The 23,417-nt window shown below is 55.5% G+C and overlaps 1 protein-coding gene across 2 annotated transcripts in view; it reads right to left on the bottom strand.

The window, feature by feature from the left end:
* Positions 1-10,626: 10,626 nt before the first annotated feature.
* Positions 10,627-23,417, bottom strand: part of Cplx2 (complexin 2) — a 35,052-nt gene continuing 22,261 nt past the window's right edge. Inside the window, exons 1-4 of one of the 2 annotated variants that reach the window (XM_090325501.1) lie at positions 18,316-18,446; positions 13,163-13,260; positions 12,866-13,041; positions 10,627-12,165 (exon numbers count right to left, since the gene is read on the bottom strand). In XM_090325501.1, the coding sequence (XP_090181627.1) occupies positions 11,968-12,165; positions 12,866-13,041; positions 13,163-13,193 (405 nt within the window). In that variant the 5' untranslated portion in view covers positions 13,194-13,260; positions 18,316-18,446 and the 3' untranslated portion in view covers positions 10,627-11,967. Of the gene's footprint in view, positions 12,166-12,865; positions 13,042-13,162; positions 13,261-18,315; positions 18,447-23,417 lie in introns of those variants that run through there. The other variant, XM_090325502.1, reaches the window with a different exon arrangement.

Raw genomic sequence — 23,417 nt, 5'->3', positions numbered from 1 at the left:
TCACACACACGCACGCGTGCACACGCTCACACACACACACGCACGCGTGCACACGCTCACACACACACATGCACGCGGGCACACGCTCACACACAAATGCACGCATGCACATGCTCACACACACACGCACGCGTGCACACGCTCACACACACACACGCACGCGGGCACACGCTCACACACACACACACGCGGGCACACGCTCACACACACACATGCACGCGGGCACACGCTCACACACACATGCAGGCGTGCACACGCTCACACACACACGCAGGTGTGCACACGCTCACACACACACGCACGCGTGCACACGCTCACACACATGCACGCGTGCACACGCTCACACACACACATGCACGCGTGCACACGCTCACACACACACATGCACGCGGGCACACGCTCACACACACACATGCACGCGTGCACACGCTCACACACACATGCACGTGTGCACACGCTCACACACACATGCACGCGGGCACACGCTCACACACACACATGCACGCGGGCACACGCTCACACACACATGCAGGCGTGCACACGCTCACACACACACATGCACGCGGGCACACGCTCACACACACATGCAGGTGTGCACACGCTCACACACACGTGTGCACAAGCTCACACACACGCACGCGTGCACACGCTCACACACACACGCACGCGTGCACACGCTCACACACACACATGCACGCGGGCACACGCTCACACACAAATGCACGCATGCACACGCTCACACACACACGCACGCGTGCACACGCTCACACACACACACGCACGCGGGCACACGCTCACACACACACACACGCGGGCACACGCTCACACACACATGCACGCGGGCACACGCTCACACACACATGCACGCGGGCACACGCTCACACACACACATGCACGCGGGCACACGCTCACACACACGCACGCACGCGTGCACACGCTCACACACACATGCACGCGGGCACACTCTCACACACAAATGCACGCATGCACACGCTCACACACACACGCACGCGTGCACACGCTCACACACACGCGCATGCGTGCACACGCTCTACACACACGCACGCGTGCACACGCTCTCACACACATGCACACGTACACACGCTCACACACAAGCACGGACGCGTGCACACGCTCACATACACGTACGCGTGCACACGCTCTCTCACACACACACGTGTGCACACGCTCACACACGTGCACACACACGTGCACATGCTCACACATGCTCACACGTGTGCACACGCTCACATGTGTGCACACGTGGACATACTCTCACACATGTGCGCACACACCCAGGTGCACAATCTCACACACGCACACCCCACACACGTGCACACACATACGTTCACACGCTCACACACGTGCACACACACATGCACACGCTCACACACATGCACACCTGCACACGCTCACACACACGCTCACACGTGTGCACACGTGGACACACTCTCATACATGTGCGCACACACATGTGCACAAGCTCACACACGCGCACCTCACACATGTGCACACACACGTTCACACGCTCACACACGCGTGCACACATGTGCACATACACCCTCGCGCCCACGCGCGGCCCTGTGTTGGGAGGTCAAGGGGAGGATCTGGCTCCTGTGGCTCCTGTGGCTCCTGGGCCACGCAGGGGTCGCCTTGGCCCAGGAGACCAGGGAGGCCGGGGAGGGAGGCCGGGGAGGCCGGGGAGGGGGAGGCCCAGGAGGGAGAGGCCAGGGAGGGAGGCCAGGGAGGCAGGGGAGGGAGGCCAGGGAGGGAGGCCAGGGAGGGAGGCCGGGGGAGGGAGGCTGGGGAGGCCCAGGAGGGAGGCTGGGGAGGGAGGTGGGGAGGGAGGCTGGAGAGGGAGGCCAGGGAGGCCGGGGAGGGGGAGGCCCGGGAGGCCAGCCCGCCCCACGTCCCCTGCTGACCCTCTGTAGTGAAAGCCGAGTTGCCAGGGCAACCGCTGGGCCCGGCGGGTGCCTCCCCCGGTGGGGGTGGCAGGCCATCCCGAGAGGCTGCGTGACAGGTGACTTACCCCGTCATCTCCTTCCGGGGTGGGGAGGGGACACCCCCATAGACCCAGACCATGTGCCCTCTGCTTGGGGTTCTGTCTATCACCTGTTCCTCCAGGCTGGGCTGGCTCTGAGGGGGGAGGTCGGAGCTGGGGTGTTCCCCACTGTACCCCAGGATCATAGCCCTTCAGAGCTGGCACTGCCCGACCTCCCCTAGAGCCCAGCCATGTGAGATGGGAAGGCCCCCCCCCACCCCAGGGGCTTCAGCAACTGAAGAGGTGGGAAAGGTGGACGGGGCGGGAGCTGAGGACGCAGGCTCATTAGTGTCCCCAGGGGACTTGGCAGCTGGCTATTAAATGCCACCCTGGGCGCTCAGAGGACGCCGGGGTGCGCGTGTGAGAACGCAAGATTCCCTCTTCCCCCACCCAGAAAACTCCCTGGTAGCCTGGACATAGGTGGAAATGGGGGTGTTTTTCCGAGTCTAAAGCTCTCATCCGTGGAGGAAAAGCACCTTTGAGGCTAGTTCTGGGGTGAGGGGGGACCCCCCAAATCCTGGCTGCATTTGTGGTATCGGGGATATCTTTTTTTCACCCCTTTGTTGTATGTTTCCTAATTCTAGGGAGAAAGGAGGGGGCTGGAGTCAGGCGCTGGCAGCTGGGGTCTGTCACCCTAGCTACTCAGGGGGGTTGAGATCTGAGGATCGCAGTTCAAAGCCAGCCCAGGACACAAATGTCTGTGAGGCTCTAATCCACAGCCACCCACCAGAAAACTGGAAGTGGTGCTGTGGCCTTGAGCTGAAGAGCTCAGGGACAGCGCCCAGACCTCTTCCTCCTCCCTTAGCCCCAGCCTCACCAGCCATCCCTGACGACCAGAGACTCCACCTTCAGCATGGAGTCCACGGAGCTGCTGCCACCGCTGCCAGGAAGCCTTCCAGGACTGCTTCTAGGCGCCAAGACTGCTTGGTTACAGTCTTTTGGCTGGCATCCTGTGGGGGTTTTGCCTCCTCTCCTTTTACTTCTGTATCCCTCACTGACCTCTTTTTCTTTTTGTGCCAGTCCTGGGGCTTGAACTCGGGGCCTGGGCACTGTCCCTGAGCCTCTTTGTGCTCAAGGCTCGTGCTCTATCACTTGGAGTAGGATGCGATTATCTTTGCAGGAAAACATTCATTCTACCACCACGTGAAGCTAGAAAAGCCAGCATCACATGGGGATCATGCTCTGTAGAACCCCAAGAATTTGGGGGTGGGGGGCAAACCCCCCCCAAAGATAGGAGATCAGAGAACAGGATGGTTTGACACAGGTTTGGAAACAGAATGGTTAGCCCAGCAGAGAACAGGAACTCAGCATATTGCTGGTGAGACAGAAAGTTGTAGAAAGAAGGTGCACGCTGTCACCAACTCAGTTCAAAGCCAGCCCAGCTTGAAATGAGAGGACTCCCCCAGAATCATCCATCCCCACCCCCCCAAAAAAGCTGGAAGTGGAGCTGTAGCTCAAGTCACAGAGCCCTGAGGAGAGCGTTTCTGCTGAACTTCTCTGGAACTGGCTTTAACACAAGGAGGGGCTGAAATCTCACACGGGGACCCTTCCAGCTCACACAACCTGGCTCCTCAGAGACTCACTCCATCTGTTCTCCCCATCTGTTTTCTTGGGTGGATGGAAACTCGTAGTAAAAGTCCTTAGAAAACCCAGCCGGCTCTTCTGTATGGACAGTGGGGCTGGAGAGAGTTCTCTGTCCATAGGAAGTGCTGGGATGGGGGGGATGGAGAGGAAAAGGGGGTTACTGGGGTCCTTGGAGCATTGGGAAGGGAAGGAGAAGTCTAAGCAAATGGCCTGGGGCTGTGGCTCAAGTGGTGCAGCGCCAGCCTCGATCACAAGAAACTAGAAGACAGTGCTAAGAGCCCGAGTTCGAGTCCCAGTACCGACACACACACACAATGGGGCAGACAACACCTGTGTCTCCTCCTCACATTTCTTGTTCCCATCCCAGCTTCTTCCCACAATGCCACTGAGTTTCCGCTGGTTCCATCAAATGGATGGCAGAAAACCTCTGCAGAACAGACCCCAGGCAGTCTGTGAGCTTCCTCAGTCCTCTCCATGTCAGCTTGGGGTGCTGTCATCTTCAGGCCCAGGGGTTGCCTTGTGGGAGGTAGACACGGGGTATCAGACTGTACAGTAGAGATGAGACACCAAAGACCACCGTGCAACGTCCATCACTCCGATTGCCCTGTCATGGCTGCTTTCTCTGCAGGCCCCAACCACTCATCCTTCTTGTAATCAGAGTTCTCCCAGGGCCTCTAGGATCCTGGCTCAAAGGCTTCTTCTCCCATTCAACCAATGAAAAGAGCCAGGGAGTTACCCGCACAAGCCATGAAGCCAGGGGAGAGGCCATGGGAGGGGCCCCCTACTATAAAAATCACCCCTCAGGGGCCGGGAGTTTAGCCTAGTGGTTAAAGTGCTTGCCTAGCATGCATGAAGACCCGGGTTCGATTCCTCGGTACCACATACATAGAAAAAAGCCGGAAGTGGTGCTGAGGCTCAAGGGGTAGAGCTCTAGCCTTGAGAAAGTCCAAGGACAGTGCTCAGGCCCTGAGCTCAAGTCCAGGACTGGCAAAAAAAAAAAATCACCCCTCAGAGAGGACTTCTCTTTGGAGGTGGGGTGGGGGGTTCCTCTCCAGATGGAGAGTCTCCCTCCTTTGCTCTCACAGCTTTCCTTTTGCTCACAAATAAACTTAAGTCTGTTTACTTGAAATGCTTCCCTGCCTTTTGACTCTTTAATGGGCAGAGGAAAATAAATCTGTTTTCCCTAGACTGAGAAAATGCTTTCCAAAAAAAAAAAAAAAGCTGAATTCCTTGCCCTAATATAGATTCAATTTCTGTATTCAATCAAGCCTAACCCCTGCTTTTCTTTTCTTTTAAATGGCAATCCTGGGGATCGAACTGAGGGCACGAGTGCTGTCCCTGAGATTTTTGCGCTCAAGATTTTTTTTTGTGGCTCTATCGCTTGAGCCATGTGTCCACAAGTGGCTTTTTTGGTGGTTCACTAGAGATAAGCGTCTCCCAGATGTTCTTGGCCAGGCTGGCTTTGAACTGCAACCCTCAGGTCTCCAACCACTTGAATCACTACCGTGACTGTCAGCTCTCAGCCGCCTGAGGAGCTAGGATTACTTTTGTGAGCCACCATGGCTGGTTTTCCATCACTTTTGTCTTTTTCCTCCACCTTGGACTGCCACGTTTCTGAGCCACTCCATTCTGGGAGGGTCGTTATCAGGAATAAGGAATGGGCCAGAAGATAAGAGTTGTGCCAGGACTTCCATCTCTCGGTGGCGGAATGATGGCGATTTTTTCATTTTTTTTTTTAAATTTCTATCACATTCTCTGGACGCCCCGCTATGGAGGTGATTACTTTGCTCTCACAGAATAGATTTTGGCTGACAGTCAAGGGGCGCCCTTGCTTCTTGGCTTCAATGATGGCAAATCAATTTGAAGTCTCGGCTGGAGTGGTGGCTGAAGTTTGGCAGGCAGGGAGCCTCTGGCCCTGAGAGCCCGAGCTAAGCCTTTGAGAAGGTGCCACAAGCAGGAAGCTAGCTCGAGATCGGGTTGTTTTGGAGGAGAGGGCATTCTGCCTTGTCCTGGATGGAGATTTGGAGAAACCATTCAGCAGTTAATGTTGTCATTTACAGAACATTTGCTGGGTTGAAATCACCAGGCTTTAGCACAGAGGTCCTGAGAGGGGAAATAAAAAAGCTCAAGGTCAAATAGCTTCAGAGGTTAGACTTTGAGCTGGAAGGGCGTAGAAATCCAATTTGATTTTTTCCCCTTCCCCTGGTGCATTGTGAGATGTTGCTTTGTAAGTCTAGGCTGTGGGCTCTCGTGAGTTTATTAGATTCAGGCCTGGAAGAGAGCGAATGAGGGCAGATGGTGGGTATACAGCAGATGCTGGATGAATGGGGGCTCCCCCTTTCTCCCAGTCCTTATATGCATACTACTATGGCTCGTCCACCAGCCCCCCTCCCCAGCGTCCTAGGAGATGGCTCTGATGCCACCGGAGAAGGGCCCCTTCACACAGACTCCAGCGGGGGACACTGTCCTCAGAGGGGAATGGACTCATCCTTCAGATCAGGCGAGAGACTCCAATTAATTACAAGTGCTAAGTGAGTGGTCGGGCAAGGCTTTGCAGCCGATTAAGGGAGATGCTGGAGTGGGGGGGAGGCAGGGGGGGGGTCTTAGTAACGCCTTACTTCCTGGCTGCTTTTAGTTAGGGAGCTTTCTGACTGGAATGCATTAGTTCCCAACATTGGGAGAAAACATCCTGTGTGGCACAGACCACTGTAGGTTTCTTTTGTCTGTCTGTCTGTCTGCTTATCTATTTATGTATCTATGTATCTCTGTATCTATCTATCTCTGTATCTCTGTATCTCTGTATCTCTGTATCTATCTATCTATCTATCTATCTATCTATCTATCCATCCATCTGCCTGCCTGCCTGCCTATCTGCCTGCCTATCTATGTATCTATGTATCTATCAATGTATCCATCCATCTATCTATCAATGTATCTATCCATCTGCCTATCTATTTGCCCATCTATCTATCTGTCTGTCTATCCATTTTTCTTTCTATCTATCTATCTATCTATCCATCCATCCGTCTGCCTGCCTGCCTGTCTATCTGCCTGCCTATCTATGTATCTATCTATCAATCAATGTATCCATCTATCCATCCATCTATCCATCTTTCTATCTATCTATCTATCTATCTATCTATCTATCTATCTATCTATCTATCTATCTATCTGTCTATCTATCTGTCTGTCTATCAATGTATCTATCAATGTATCTATGTATCTATCCATCTGCCTATCTGCCCATCTATCTATCTATCCATTTTTCTATCTATCTATCTATCTATCTATCTATCTATCTATCTATCTATCATCTATCTATTTTTCTGCCTATCTGCCTTTCCTTCCTTCCCTCCTTCCTTCCTTCCTTCCTTCCTTCCTTCCTTCCTTCCTTCCTTTCTTTCTTTCTTTCTTTCTTTCTTTCTTTCTCTTTCTATCTGTGTGTCAGTCCTGGGGGACTTGAACTCAGGGTCCTGGCACTGTCTCTGAGTTTTGTGTTGTTTTTTTTTTTTCTTTTCTTCAAGACTAGCGCTCTACCACTTTGAGCCACAGCTCCATTTCCAGTTTTCTAGTAGTTCATTGGAGATAAAGAATCTCCTGGACTTTCCTGTCTTGACTGGCTTTGAACCAAGATCCTCCGATCTCAGCCCCCTGAGCAGCTAGGATGACAGGTGTGAGATACCAGCACCCAGAAGCTAACAATCTCTTTCTAGAGCCTTCTGGATGAAGTCAGCTGCTGCGTGTGTAAACTGTCCCCGGCGAGGGGCCCACACAGCAAGGAATGGAACCATGATCTGCCAGCCAGAAGCCAAGGCCTTCACGCTGATACACTGCTGCCAGCTCTCACGGGAGCGTGCGTTCGATCCTTTGCCAACTGAGCCTTCGGATGAGACCCCAGCCCTCAGCTCCGCTCTTGGGAAGACAAACCTTGTGATTCCCCAAACAGGTGTAGCTCTCAAAAGGCTCTCAAGTCAGGGAAGGGGACTCAAGGGGGTGATGTCATTTACAATAAGATTTTCAGAGCTCCATAAGAGTCTGGCACTGGGTGATATGAGCGTGTGTGTGTGTGTGTGTGTGTGTGTGTGTGTGTGTGTGTGTGTTTAGGACTCCATTTATTCCTTGCAATAACAGTGGAGGTCGCAGAAGTAATTTACCATCCCAGAACACGTAAGTGGCTGGCTCAAGATCCTTTTGCTGGGGGACAGAGATCCTGTGCAGAGCTTAGCTTAGCACTGTCCCTGAAACCCAGCTGGGACACTAGGAAGGCTTAACTGCTGTGTATCCCAGCGGGCTTCCCAGAGGAGGTGACACCAGAGCTGGATCTTGAGGAGGGGAAGGGATTGCAAACATCAAACACATGGAGGGTGGGGGGGGGTCACTTGAAGCTCTGGGGTGGCCTGGTGGGGGGTTGCGATGATTTCCGCACACATTCTCACGGCATCACAGCCAGGTCATCTTGGGAATCCAAGCATGCTATTCTGGGGTTCTTGAGCTACAGGTGTCATTCCTGGCTCACCAGCAAGTGGGGTCCCCCACCCCCTGCCCCCGTGTAGCCCTGGGGAGGTCAGTGAGCAGAGATCAAGGGAAGACCAGTCAGAGAGGTGCTGTACAAGGTGGCTTGTTTTTTTTTTCTTTTCTTTTCTTTTTCTCTTGGTTGGTTTTGTACATTTTTTTAGCATGTGCATCATACAAACAGTAAGAAGGGTAATAAGGGTGCAACAGCCATGGCTTTTGGTCAGGTTGAGGGGGGGACACAAAAGAGGGGGTGACCCTTCCCTTCCCCTCAGGCACTGACACATTGAAAGGAAGCAGAGCAACGAGGACGCAGCACAAATGTGGGAAAGTGGGGGAGGGGGTTCCCCCCCCCCGAAATTGAGCAGGATGGTTCTCTCCTCCCCTGGGTCTCACTTGGCTTCTGTGTGTGTGTGTGTGTGTGTGTTGTGTGTGTGTAACCAAACACAAGCACCTTCATTTCCTCCCAAATGCAGAGAACAGGCCATAGCAAGGGGGGGGGCAGGGGGGGGTGGAAAGGATGTCCCCCAATCCTAGATGACACTGGAGCCAGTGTCACACCCCCTACCCCAGGCTCTACGTGCAGTCTAGAGCCCGTGGGGCCCATCCAGGCCACACTAGTGACCCTGCTAGCTTGGGGGGGCTGGGGCGGTCTCCCCTCTATTTTGCTTTGTGATGACTGCTTTGCCCGCTGGCTGCCCCACCTCTGAGGGACCTTGGTTTGCAATACCCCCCCGTTTCTCTCACCAAGACCCCACTGCCATGGAAGGAGCATCCCATGACGCTTTGCGCTGAGACACACGCCTGGCCACATCAGGACCCAGAGTCCTTTTCTTTCACACAGGGAGATGGTTCCCCAGTTCTACTCTGTATTTATTTTTTTTGGGGGGGAAAGGGGGCGAGTAACCAGTCCTGAGGCTTGAACTCAGGACCTGGGGTGGTGTCCCTGAGCTTTGTTGTTGCTCAAAGCTGGCACTGTACTGGCTGTTTGGAGATAAGAGTCTCCTGGCCTTCTGTTCCCCAGGCTGGCTTTGAACTGAGATCCTCCGATACCAGTCTCCTGAGTTGCTAGGGTGACAGATGTGAGCTACTTGTTCTCTCTGTGTCTCGTGTGTGTGTGTGTGTGTGCGCATGTGTGTGTGTGTGAGAGAGAGAGAGATTTTTAGGGTTCCCCCACCCACTGTCCTAGCTGTCTCATCTCAGTCTGTAGAGGTCACCCACATCTTCTGCCCTGTACCTCTCGTGTGCACCCCTTTTTCTGCTAGCGTGACCCCTGTGAATCCTCTCTCTCCCCTCACGAGCTGGAGGTACAAACATCCTCTCACAGTCCAACCTGTGTCACACGCGACCCCAAAGGACCCCACGACCACTACTCGGCAGTGAAGGGAGCCAGCTCTAGGCCAGCCAAGATGTCTCCTCTCACCTCTGATTCTGATCCACCTCAAGATTCTGTTTCCTCAAAGCAGAATGGAGACCTGGTGGGTGCCAGCCCAGACTAAGCCAGCCCAGCCTGGAGGGCACTGGAGGAAGAGGGCTGAAAAACCCCAGAGCCCATCCTAGAGCTCTGGGGGGGGGTGTTGAGACCCCATCTCAGGGTCTGGGGTTCACTTAGGCCCTCTTGGGGGATTGTACAGGGCCAGGTCTCTGTCACCCACCCTGGTATCACCTTTGGGGTCTGAGGGGTGAAGGGAGAGGGTGACTGCTCTCAGCATGGTATCTTGTGTCTAAGTGGACACCAGTTCTAGGTGGGGGGGACCTAGAACCCCTAGATTAAGCCTTGCCTGCCTCAGGCCCAGGACCTCAGGGGTTCTGAGAATGACCATTCTGCTCAGGATTCAAAACAAAAAAAGCACAGACGGACCAGCAGACAATAGGGATACAGACACACAGATACAGACATAGCCCCCTCCCCCCAAGTCCTGAGGAGGGGTGCGGGCTTGACACAGGGGTACAGGGGACAGGGGTGGGGGGGGGGAAGGAGGTGGCATTTTGGGAGCTGGACCTGCTGAGGTTCAGCAACCCGGAGAAGGGACAAACCAGGCGACTTTTCTGGTTCCCTAAACCTATGGATTGTTTTGTCTCGTCTGGAAAGTATTGCAGTCTAACTGATATGGCTTTAACTATTGGAAACGGAAGGAGAAGACAGGCGTGTGTCTCTCTCTCTCGGAAATAAAAGCAGAAATCCACTAAAATGGAAAGAAACCTGCAGGATGCAAACTGGGCAGAGGGGGTGGGGAGGGTGGTGCGACGAGGGGCTTCAGAGTGGGGAGAGGCAAGTCGCCCCTCCCTCCTGGCCCCGGCTTGGGGGATGGGCCCCAATTTTGGGGGGGGGTCCCAGCATGGCGTCCAAGGGGTACTGCCTGGGTCATGATCTCAGCGGGAGTCTGAGGACCTCAGCCAGGAACCCCCTGCCCCCCAAGGGAGGGAAGATTCTAGGCCAAGAATCAAGTCTCCTGTTGGGTGTGGCCCCCTGGGACCAGTGGCCTCAGGTCTGGGTGGGGGTGGGGGCGTCTTACCCATGTTCTCACTCCACACACACACACACACACACACACACACACACACACACGCACCCCACAAAGCTCTGGCCACAAAGAATGGCTGCCACAGTCTCTGCCACACAATCTCACGCAGGCAGGCAGGCAGGCAGGCACCCTTCCCTTATCCTCCTTCATTCCCTTGCTCCCCCTTTTCTCCACCCCTCCCCACACCCCCCCCTCCATTCTTACACAACCAGAAAGAGCAGGAAGTCCTGCCCATGGGGGCATGGCGGAAATGACAGTCCCATCAACCCCAGGAGCCTTTGCTCTTGGCCAATCGGATCGAATGGGCAGTTGCCATTAGCTTCTCCCCCAATGGTAATGGGGTCCCCATTGGGGGGACCGTAGGGGGCTTGGAAGCACATGGACAGAGCAGGGGCGGGGAGGAGGGGTGGGTAGGAATGGGGGCAGTTTGGCTTTTCCCCCATGGCGAATGCTGGCCAGGGTTCAAAGCCCACCACTGCCCAATGGCTCTAAGTGTTTTCTGGGGGGCGGGGAGGAGGGCCTGGGGAGCCCCTTGGCTGGGCCGATCTGGGCCTAGCCTGGCGGTGGGGTCCCGGGGCCTTAGTGAGGCTGAAGGACAAACAAGGGGTTACCCTGCCCTGGGACTCTTCCACAGATGGGCTGAGTTCCAGAGAGGGCCGGTGGCCATGCCACTCTGGGTGAGGTTGTTTTGGGGGGAAGAGGGGGAGTTGCCAGGGACAAGGAAGAGGGGAGGAGGACAGAGAGCCTCAGTCTACCACCCAGACCCTCCCGGGGGGGGGGGATGGCTAACCCTGAACTCCCTCCCTCAGAGCCAGGCTACTCAGTGCTTCTGCCAAGGTCAGAGGACAAAGGTCGGCGTGCTGGGCAGAACTGAAATGTGTCATTACTTTGGCTGGCTGGGATCAGGGATTCCCCCTCCTTCCCGTCCCCTCCCCAATTTCCAGGTAGTGGGGAGCATGAAGGAATGTGGGGGGGTCAATTGACACTGATCTTAGTGTTTCTAGAAAGGGTGGGGGGACCCGGGTCTGATGGCTGCCCCCTGTTTTCCCTTTCCAAGCGATTTGGGAGTGGACTGGATTCCCCGTTCTCCTCCCAGGAATGAAAAGGGGGTGCAGGGGGAAGGCGGGGGTGGGGGGGGGGAGAAGGGGAGAGTCAGGAAGAGCAGAGAGGAAGAAAGCCCTGGCTAGGGCAAGGGGTGCTAGAGAGACCCCCTTCAGAATGGAGATGTAAGGGAATTAAAAAAAAAAGAATGAAAGAACAAGAGAAAAGAAAAAGTAGTCATGGGTGGCATGGGGTGGGGTGGGGTTACTTCTTGAACATGTCCTGAAGGGGTCCGGGCAGGTATTTGAGCACTGTGTCTAAGATACTCTCCTCTTCCTCCTCCTCCTCCTCCCCACAGCCTGCAGGAATGGCTTTCTTGGGCCGGGTCAAGCTGCCCTCACAAGGCTGTTCTAAAGCTGCTTTCTCCTCCGCCTCTTTTTCTTCCTTCTTCTTCAGCCCATACTGGTGTGGGGGGGGGGGGGAAAGAGAGAGAGAGAGAGCATCAAGTAATGGGGGGGCCGAGAGGTAGGCAGGCCCTGAAAGTTCAGGCCTGATATTCTGACTACTCAGGAGGTTGAAGACCTGAGGATCCTGGTTCAAAGCCAGCCAGGGCAGGAAAGTCCATGTGACTCTTATCTCCAAGGAACCACTTCAAAATTGGAAATGGTTCAAGTGGTTGAGCGCTAGCATCCAGGCTGTGTGTTCAAGCCCCAAGACTGGCAAGTAATAATAATAATAATAATAATAATAATAATAATAGACTGGAAAAGTTTTCAGTGTTTAGATCTTAGAGGATTTCTTTTTTCTTTGACCAATCCTGGGTTTGAGCTCAGGGCCTGAGCACTGTCCTTGGACTTTCTCAAGGCTAGAGCTCTACCACTTGAGCCTCAGCACCACTTCCGGCTTTTTTCTATGTATGTGGTACCGAGGAATCGAACCCGGGTCTTCGTGCATGCTAGGCAAGCACTTTAACCACTAGGCCACACTCCCGGCCCATCTTTGAGGATTTCTAAAGGTCAAGAAGCGGCCGTGGAAGCCGGGCACTGGGGATTCGGGTGTGGGGGGGCATTGCAGCCTCTCTGAAGTTATCCTGGAAAGCCAGGAGTTGGGGCTCAGGGTGCCCTTCTGGCTTCTGGGGTTCAGCCTCCGTGGGACTGCTAACCTTGTCTCGGATCTGCTGCCGGACCTTCTCGCGCTCGGCTTCCATGCGGGCGTGCTTGGCTTTCCTCTCCTCTTCCTGCTGCCGCAGGGCCTCCTGCCTCTCCTCCTCCTTCTTCTGTGCATCCGGGTCCTTCTCCTCCTCACCTCCCAGCATCTTCCCCATATCCTTGGTGGCCCCTGCGAGGGGAGGGGAGAGGAGAGGTGGGCTCAAGTTCTCTTCTACCACCTGCCTCAAGAACCCTGAAGCAGGGGGGTGGTGTGGGGGGTGTGCAGGGGAGAAGTGGGGTGCAGGGCTCACCCCCAAGGGCCTGCTTCATGACGAAATCCATGCTGCAGGGCCTGCGTCGGCGTTTCCTAGCGCAAGGCTGATCTTGCCTGCAGCGCTTCCTGGCTGCCCTGCAAAAGAGAAATACATCAAACTTGGGGTTCAGATGAGAAAGGCTCGGCTCGGATAGGGTGATGGATTGGGTTTGTGCTGGCTAAGAAAGCAAGGCAGTGGTAGGAAGGGAGAGGAGCTGGAACTCAGGCTCCCTGCAAATCTCGATTTATTTATGCAGGTCCTGAGACTTGAACTCAGGGCCTGGCCACAGGTCCCTGAGCTTTTTTTTTTTTTTTTGCTCAAGGCTTCACCTTCTACCACTGGACTTTCTGAGTGGTTTGTTGGAGAGAAGACTCACACAGATTTAGTTTTTTCCTCCTGCCCCAGCTCGCTTTGAACCACGATGCTCAGATCTCAGCCTCACATGAGCCACCGTGCCTGGATGTACCCAGACTTTAAAAATGAGTAAACCCCGACATATATGTGGTTGACAGTTTACTTTTGTTTTCTTAATCTTGCCTTTACTATGAGCGGTATAAGAAGCTTGTGTATGGTCGGGGAGGGGACAAGGGCCTTAAAAAGATCTCACTGATGTTATTCTCTAACTCACAGGCATTCCAGGTTTTTATGATCGTGTTTATTATGATGATTTTTTTTTTTTTTTGCCTCAGAAGATTTTTCTCTGCAGAAACTCAGAATGGGAATTTCCATATGCAAAATAAATGCAAATGAACCTTTTGGCTGGTAGTGGTGAGGGAAGAAAGGATGGAGAGAAACCAAAGAAACCATGCATCCTGTCTCGTATCGTGTACCCAACGTCCTGCCTTCCATTATAGCGTTTTTTTATTCTAACCATTCAGTTTCACTGGTTTTCTTTATTTTTATTTATTTATTTTTTTATGCCAGACCTGGGGCTTGAACTCAGGACCTGGGCATTTTTCCTCAGCTTTTTTTTTGGCTCAAGGCTAGTACTCTACTGCTTGAACCAGAGTCATATTTGGCTTTTTTTGGGGGGGGGAGGGGGGAGAGAAAAGAGACCCATGAGCTTTCATGCTGGGGTTGGTTTTGAACTGTGATCCTCAGATCTCAGCCTCCCGAGTAGCTGGGTTTACAGGCATGAGTTACCTGTATATGGCTCTGACTTGTTAGCCTATCTACTCCGGAGGTTGAGATCTGAGGATCGGGGTTCAAGGCCAGCTAGGGCAGGAAAATCCATGAGACTCATTTCCAAATTAACCATAAAAGTGGCTCTGTGGCTCCAGTGGTCGAGCACAAAAGCTCCGAGACAGCACCCAGGCCCTGAGTTCAAGCCCCAGGACAAGCCCCTACCCTTAACTCCCCCTGCCAAAAAAAAAAAAAAAAAAGACCTTAGAAGACTTTTCCCTTTCTAAGAAGAGGAAATGAAGAAGACACTCCTCAAATACGTTTTTTCCCCCTCCAGGAACTCTTTGTGTTTTCATAGAGCTCAAGGAATTTCCAGGTGGTGAAGCAACATGGCGGAGGAGCTCTATTTTGAGCTATTTCTCAAGGAATAAAACCACCGATAAAAAAAAAAAAAATGGGCAAAGACACCTGTGTTTCCTTTTCACAGCCTCATTCCTCATTTGCATCTTAGCTCTGGCAAGTGGAACCTGGGATGGGATGAGACAGCTTTCCTTTCCTAGCACCGGCTCTGGCTCGATCCTGCAGTATCTGAATCACACTTCCTTGGTACCTCTCTTTCTCAGCCTCACCCCCATCCTTGTCTAACTCAAGGAAACGCCTCCATGGAAGGGACTGCATTGTCTCTGAACACACCTAGACCTTTAGCCGGGCTCTAGGTCTCCCATAATTCACACACACCACAAGAAATTAACTTGAGTACCTACTATGTGCTAGTTGAGCACCTACTATGTGCGGGGTAGGGGGTGGGGTGTGTGCCTGTGTGAGCAATGCACGAAGGGAAATGATCAAGATGCGTCGGTGAGGATGCTGAAAAGGGAGTGTGACACTGACCACCTTACACAACCACGTTGTTCAATAATGGCAACTGCTTTTTTTGTCCAGCACCTGACAGAGAATTGAAAAGAAAAAAAAAGGAAATGTACTTGTCTTTTCCAGGCTCTGGTCCCTGGGTGTTCTGTGGACGCCACTCAAATTAAACAGACACCTCTGCCCTCACCAATTCCTTCTGCCAGCCTGGCATATCACTGCGCCCCCTTCCCCCAACGTGCAAAGCCAAGCTTCTAGAACTTTCCCAGGGTCCCTACGGGCCCCCATCCTACAGTGGCTCTGTGGGCTATGAGCTTTTTGCTCACCGATTCTCCATTTCTCAAAACCCAAACTCTCTTCTCCCTCCCCTGCTCCATGCCAATCTGGAGACTCGAACTCTGAGTCCTGGTGAGTGTTTGTTTGTTTTTTACTACAGCTTTTTGCTGGTTAATAGGAGATAGTCTCATGGATCTACCGTCTCTGGTTGGCTTTGAACCATGATCGTCAGATCTCAGCCTCTTGAGTCGCGAGGGTTACAGGTGTGTGCAAGGGAAGGGGTAAGGCTGGGCTTCAGGCTGGCACTTCTCGGCCGAAGCAGAAAGACACCCCCAACTTGGCAATGTGTTTGGTACAAGATAAAGTATTCAACGAACGGTGGTGGCACGGGGGACTCCTGTCTGCCCTCTTAGCTACTCAGGAGGCTGTGCTATGGGGATCATGGTTCAAAGCCAGCCTGGGCAAGAAACATCCATGATACTCGTTGACCTCCAATGAGCCACCAAAAAGCTCAAGGTGGAACTGTGGTCCCAGAACTGACACACACACACACACACACACACACACGCACACGCGCACAAGCAAATCAGCTAGCACGAGCACGGGTAACTCTCCATCCTTTCCTGGCCTTTTTGGGGAGTCCCCTTTTCATGATCTCCCCCATGGCCCCCTCATTTTCCCCCCCTCCCCGGCCTTCTAGGAGAATCTTCACTTGAATTCCAAAATCTAGCAGTCTCAGGTCTCTGGTCTTCCCTCTCTCCTTTGCTGGCTGGGTTCCTTTCTAAGATGGAGGTGTTCTAGAAAGACATTCTCCCTTCTTTCTCTTGGCTTTTCTTTCTCCACTGGCCCTGTATCAATGGCTCTGACGTGTGTGGCTGGTCCTGGGGCTCGAACTCAGGGCCTGGGCGCTGTCTCTTGGCTTTTTTTTTTTTTTCATTTAAGACACTGGAGTGACACCTCCAATGTCTGGCTTCTTTTTCTTTTTTGCTGGTGAAACTGGACCTCAGAGTCTCCCAGCTATTTCTGCCTGGGTTGACTTTGAACTCTGATGCTCAGATCTCAGATTCCTCCCTGAGGAGCGGAGACTCTGGGAAACCAGTTCCCCCAGCTAACTCTTTCTGTTCTTTGCGTCTCTCCTCTCGGCCAGACAACTGAGATGAGGTTGCAGGGGTGAGGGAAAGGGGAATCTGGACATTCTACTCCCGCAGCTTCTGCAGTTCCTGTCTCTCCTGTCTTCTGTTGCTGAGGCGTTGGTTCAAGACCCGCCTCTGTGAACTCTGCCTTCCTCCATGGCTCTCTCCAACAAGTCTTCCTGTCCTTAGCAACTTAGTACAGCATGCTCGGGGTAGTAGTTGCTCGGTACACAAACAGGTGCACTCACTTTCCGCAGCCACGAAGGCGAGGTGTCGGGCACCTTCCTCTCCCACGACCCCTGTTCCTAGGCTGGCACAGGCTTCACCCCTTCTCTCCCCGGTGCCTGTCCCTGCCTGTGCCCCACCCGACTGAAGACCCTCGGCAAGGCGCTGAGTTCCAGTGCCAAGCCGGGCGTCCCATCTGCAGTCTCCCTCTGGGCCTGTGGGGTGAGTGTGCAGGCGTGTGCGTGCAGGCGTGTGTGTGGGCTCCCGGGCAGGCTCGCGTATAGGTGTGTGTACACGAGTGTGTGTGTGCAGGCATGTGTTTAGTAGTGTGTGTAGGCTTGTTGCAGGCATGTGTGTGCAGGTTCATATGCAGGTGTGTGTGTGTGTGCAGGCTCACGTATACAGGTGTGTGTGTGAGGGTTCGTGTGTGTGCAGGCTCATGGGTGCAGGGCTGTGTGAGGGATTGTGCATGGGGGGATCCTGTGTGTGTGTAGGCTCGTGTGTGCAAGATTGTGTGTGCAGATGTGTGCAGGCTCGTGTGGGGGGGCCTGTGTGTGTGTATGTGCAGGCTTGTGTGGGGGGCTTGTGTGTCTCTGCAGGCTTGTGGGGGGGCTCGTGTGTGTGTGCAGGCTCATGTGGGCAGGTGTAGGTGTGTGTGTGCAGGATTGTGTGTGCAGATGTGTGCAGGCTCGTGTGGGGGGGCTCATGTGTGTGTGTGTATGTGCAGGCTTGTGTGGGGGGCTTGTGTGTCTCTGCAGGCTTGTGGGGGGGGCTCGTGTGTGTGTGCAGGCTCATGTGGGCAGGTGTAGGTGTGTGTGTGCAGGATTGTGTGTGCAGATGTGTGTGTGTGTGTGTGTGTGTGTGCAGGCAGGGGCGAGCGGTGCTGCTGTGGGAGGCGGAGTGCAGGGGGGATGGGGCAGAGAACAGGAGAAGAGGGGCCCCCACCCATCCTGGGGCCCCACCCCAGGTCCTCCAGGCCTGGGGTGCTCACTGGCCTCTGGGACCCAGGACAGGTCTCCCCGCTTCCCCTGGATGGGGGGGTCTCCTCCCCGGCTCCTCCCCGGGGTCCCCGCGCCCCCTCCCCGGCTCCTCCCCGGGGTCCCCGCGTCCTCCCCGGGCGGCGGCTTCGCCTTTCCTTCCCGGTGCTCGTGACTCAGGTCCCGGCCGCAACTCCAGTCCGGGGGGAGCCGGGGTGCGGGGGGAGGGGGAGGAGGGGGAGGAGGGAGGGGAGGAGGGGGAGGAGGGGGGAGGAGGGAGCCCCCGCCCCGGCCCTCCCGCCCCTCCCCTCCCCGCCCCCTGCGCCCCTCCAACGAGGCGGAGGGCGGGGAGCCCTGGCCGGCCCCGAAGACCCTGAGGCCGGCGGGCGGGACCTGCGCCCCCCGCGCCCCGCGCCCCGGCTCCCCGGCTCCGCGGCTCCGGCCGGGCGCGCGCGGGGTGAGCGGGGGGGGGGGGTGGAGATCGGGGTCCCCGGCCCGGCCGCCCCGGTCCGCCCCGTCCGCCCCCCGCCGCCCCCCGGCCCGCACCCACCTGGCGCCCCCGCCTCCGGCGCAGCCTCGCTCCGCGGCCCCGGGCGGATCCTGCGCGGCTCCCGTGCGCTCCGGCGCCGCCGCCGCCTCGAGTAACCCGGCGGGCGGCGGGGGGCGGGCGGGAGGAGGAGGAGGAGGAGGAGGGAGGAGGAGGAGGGAGGAGGGGGGCGGCGGGGCCGGGGCGGCGCCCGTCCTCCAATCACGACCCTCGCGCCGCGCCCGTCCAGCTCCTCCGGGTGGGAAACTCAAACCGGTCTCCTCCTCCCTCCCTGCTCGCTCCTCCCCTCCCTCCTCCCCTCCCTCCCCCCTTCCTCCCCTCTCTCCTCCCCTCCTCCTCCCCCGCCCCCACCCTTCCCCGGGTCCCCCCTCTCCCTCCAGCCTCGGCCCCCCGGCTGGGGGGGGGGAGTCTCTGGTCGCCCTGGTTCCTCCTGGTCCTCCCCATCCTCCTCCCCCTCCCCCGCTCCCCGTCCTCCCCCCTCCCCTGCTGTGACCCCCGCCTGGGGCCCAGGCTGGCCGAGGAAGAGCGCCCGGCCATCGCCCATGGGGCTCGGGCCGCTCCAGGCCTAGCGAGGACGCGCGCACGCGCCCACCTGCCTGCACGCACACGTGCACAGACACGCGCACACACACGCACGCACGCACACCTGCACGCGCACCTGCACCTGCACGCACACCTGCATGCACACACGCACACCTGCACGCACACCTGCATGCACAGACGCGCACCTGCACGCACACACGCACACCTGCACGCACACCTGCATGCACAGACGCGCACCTGCACGCATACGCGCACGCACACACCTGCACACACACCTGCACGCACACGCGCACGCACACGCGCATGCACACACCTGCACACACACCTGCACACACACCTGCACGCACACCTGCACGCACACCTGCATGCACACACACCTGCACACACACCTGCACACACACCTGCACGCACACCTGCATGCACACACACCTGCACACACACCTGCACGCACACCTGCACACACACCTGCACACACACACCTGCACGCACACGCGCACGCACACACACCTGCACGCACGAACACACACACACCTGCGCGCGCACACACGCGCACACGCGTACCCCATTGGGGACCATCGGGCTGGACCGCGCTCGTCCAGGGGCGGAGGGGGGGGCTAGGGGGGCTGGCGCCCCTCAAACGCCCGCGTTGCCCTGAAGAACCCATCCTTCCCCCACCCCACTCTCCACCCCCACCCCCATCCCCACCCCCCACCCCCAACAAGCAAGAGAAGAGGGGTTTGGTTTGGGGGAGGGCGGACCCCGCCCGGAGGGTGCTGTGAAGTCTGGGGAACGTTGATTGGCAGATTAGGTTGGAGGACAAGTGAAGTGCCCTCCTCCATTCCCCCCTCCCTCCCCCCCTCTCCCTCCCTCCCTCCCTCCCTGCCCTCTGGGCTGGCACTGGGGCTTGAACTCAGGGCCCGGGAGCTGTCCCTTTGCTTTGTTTTGTTTTTCTCCCTTTCACTCGAGGCTGGCGCTGTACCCTGTGAGCCACGCTGGGCTTTGTTTCGCTGGTTAGTCAATAAGAGTCTGTCAGGTTTGTCTGCCCGCAGGGCTGGCTTTGAACCTCCATCCTCAGATCTCCGCTTCCCAAGTTGCTAGGATGACAGGCGCAAGAGCCCCAGGCCTGAGGCTTCCCCTACCCTCACAAATGCCTGGAGAAAGTTGGTCCAGCTAGAAAACATCTCATCATGATGAGAACACAATCTCAGGGACTAGCTCTGGTACTGTGTTTTATTTTTAAATTTATTTAAGTTCCCCTTTTCATTTAATTCACACAAACCCTGGGTTTCCAGGTAGAGAACTTTTAGAAGAGAGAAGAAAAGTCTTGGGCACATCCAGGGTTCTGGCCATGTATCTCTTTTCCTACTGACATTTAGAACCATCCCTGGTTCTCTGACACACGCATGCGCACGCCCGTGCACACATGCACACACTTGGCTTAGCATTTCTGTGCCATGTGTACGGCCTGCATCCCTGGTCTGGCTTTCTGTGTCAAAAGTACCTCGGGTCTAAGATTTCTCAAGAAAATACAGCCCTGAATGCACTTCAGATGTTTCATTTTAACAATCACTAGATTCCGTGTGTGTGTGTGTGTGTGTGTGTGTGTGTGTGTGCCAATCCTGGGGTTTGAACTCAGAGCCTGGGTGCTGTCTGTGCCTAACAAGCCAATCAGGAGAGCGGGCATTAGCAAGGATTGGGCTACAAAGCGTTGAGGGGTGGCCAGGATAGCTGGCAAGAGGGCACCAGCTACAGGTCAGCCATTTCTCCCTCTCCACCTCCCCAACCTGCCAGCCTGCAGCCTGGAGAGCTCCCTGGGTGCCAGCTCTGCTCTGGGGCTTGGCTGGCTCCTGACCTCAGCTAGTGTGCCGGGGGCAGAGAACCGGCTGCATGGCTTGGGCTTCTGCCATTCTAGCTGGAGCCTGGAGGGGCAGAGAGGGTGGTGGCTCGGTGCCAGGCTTGAACAGAGATGCGGGGGTGGAGCATGGGGGAAAGGGCTCTGGGCCGGCGCTGCTGCACTCCTCCTCCTCCTCCTCCTCCTCCTCCTCCTCCTCCTCCTCCTCCTAATCATCTCTTCCTCCTCCTCCTCCTCCTAATCATCTCTTCCTCCTCTTCCTCCTCCTCCTCCTCCTCCTCCTCCTAATCATCTCTTCCTCCTCTTCCTCCTCCTCCTCCTCCTAATCATCTCTTCCTCCTCCTCCTAATCATCTCTTCCTCCTCCTCCTCCTAATCATCTCCTCCTCCTCCTCCTCCTCCTCCTTCTCCTCCTCATCTTCTCCTCTTCCTCCTCCTAATCATCTCTTCCTCCTCCTCCTCCTCCTCCTCCTAATCATCTCCTCCTCCTCCTTCTCCTCCTCTTTCCTCCTCCCTCTCCTCCTCATCTTCTCCTCTTCCTCCTCCTAATCATCTCTTCTTCCTCCTCCTCCTCCCCCTCATCTCCTCCTGTCCTTATCTCTCTCTCTTCCCCCTCCGGATCCTCTTCCTCTTCTCCCCTTCCCCTTCCTCCTCCTGTTCTCTTCTTCCTTTCACATCCTCCTCATCCTCTTCTCCTCCCACCTCTTTTCCTCTCCTCCTCCTCCACTTCCCATCCTCTCCTCCTCTTCCTCTTCTCCTTCTACCTTCTCTCCTCCCATCTCCTCTCTCCTCCTCCCACCTCCTCTCATTCCCTTCCTCCTCCTCCCCCTCATCTCCTCCTCCTCATCTCCTCCTCCTCCTCCTCCCCCTCAGCTCCTCCCCCCCTCATCTCCTCCTCCTCCTCATCTCCTCCTCCTCCTCATCTCCTCCTCCTCCTCCTCATCTCCTCCTCCTCCACATCTCCTCATCTCCTCCTCCTCCTCCTCCTCCCCCTCAGCTCCTCCTCCCCCTCAGCTCCTCCTCCTCCTCCTCCTCCTACTTCTCCTCGGGCCTGGCCGCTGTCCCTGAGCTTTTCTGCTGAAGCCCAGTGCTTTACCTCTTGAGCCACAGCTCCATTTCTAGGTTCTTTTTTTTTTTGGTTTTTGTGCAGTTCCTGAGTCTCGTGGGTTTTCCTTCCCCAGGCTGGCTTTGAACCACCATCCTCAGGTCTCAACCTCCTGGGTAGCTCGGGTAACAGGACTGCACGCCTGACGCCCGGCTCAAATCTCTTTCCCTCCTTCCTTTCTTCCCCTCCTTCCCTTCCTCTCCCATCCCTCCATCTCTCTGTGAGTATGGTGGGATTTGAACTCTGGGCCTGGGTGCCATCCCTGAGGAGGGACGGTTATAATCTCAGACATAGGGAGCGGGAGGTAGAAAGATGTTCCAGCTGGGAACGCATAGTGAAACACAGTCTGCAAATCCCAACCACTCAGGAGGCCGAGATTTGGGGTCCCATGGTTCAAATCTAGCCCGTGAAGAAAAGTCCACGAGATTCTTATCTTTACTGAACCACCAAAACGTTGGTAGTGGAGGTGTGGCTCAAATGGTAAAACACCAGCCTTGAGCAAAAAAGCTTTGGGCCAGGTACCAGGCCCCAAATTGAAGCCCAGGACACACACACACACACACACACACACACACACACACACACACACACACAGAGCTAATCATTGGGAACAATTCCACACAGAATAAAACCAAAGTCTTAGAATCAGATAGGAAGGAAATTGAACATTTCTCACCCAAGTAGTCCTGGATCCTGACTTCCCAGGCAAACTGAACCACAGAAAAATGGACCATTTTAGGATGATGATGATGATGATGATGATGATGATGACTGTGCCAGATCCGGGGCTTGAACTCAGGCCCTATGCTCTGTCCCTGAGTTTTTACCATTGAAGGCTGGTGCTTTACCGCTTGAGTTGCAGCCCCACTTCTGATTTGTGGCATGGTTCATCGGACATAGGAATCTCACAGAGTCTTTTCAGACGAGATCGGACTCACAGAGGCTTTACTACCCTGGTTGGCTTCGAACCACGACCCTCAGATCTCAGCCTCCTGAGTGGCTGGGATGCCAAAACGTAAGCCCCTGATACCTACTCTATTTTGGGGTTCATAGATGTGTAACCTCTTCTAAGCACAGCCTTGGAATCGTCAGTTCTAAGAACTTGAGTGCCTGGAGTTGTGACTTGGCTCTGGTTCTTAGAGGCACATTTATTTCCAGTCTCCCTGCTCTGGGTGGCATGGAAAGACATTCTCTGTCCCCAGTAGGCTGTGCCAGGGTCCTGCCTGGCCCAAGAAGATGGATTGCCCTTTCTGATTGGTGTAGAGACAGCAGGAAGGGGCGGCCCTCACACAGTCCAGGGAGGGGGGCAGGAAATGGCTCTCATGTCCCATTGTGGGGCGGGCACGAGAGGCCCTACCAGATAGATCTGTTCCCTGATGAAGGGAATGCCAGCTGTTTCATTAACGCAGGAATACTGGGCAGTAGGATGGAGCTAATAAGCTGTTTAACAAGCTCAGAGGGACTTTCTCTAGGGAAGGAAATGGAAGAGAGAGAGAGAGAGAGACAGACAGAGAGCATCAAGAGGCCACAGAATGCTACAGTAGAGGAGAGATGGGGGAGATGGACGTAAGTTTGGGAAGAAAGGATAGCTCATACCCATCATCCC

This window comes from Megascapheus bottae, chromosome 38 (assembly GCF_031878675.1).
Source record: "Megascapheus bottae isolate mThoBot1 chromosome 38, mThoBot2.hap1, whole genome shotgun sequence".
Lineage (NCBI taxonomy): Eukaryota > Metazoa > Chordata > Mammalia > Rodentia > Geomyidae > Megascapheus > Megascapheus bottae.
Note: the sequence above shows the minus strand (reverse complement) of the source record. Positions and strands in the feature narration are given on the sequence as shown.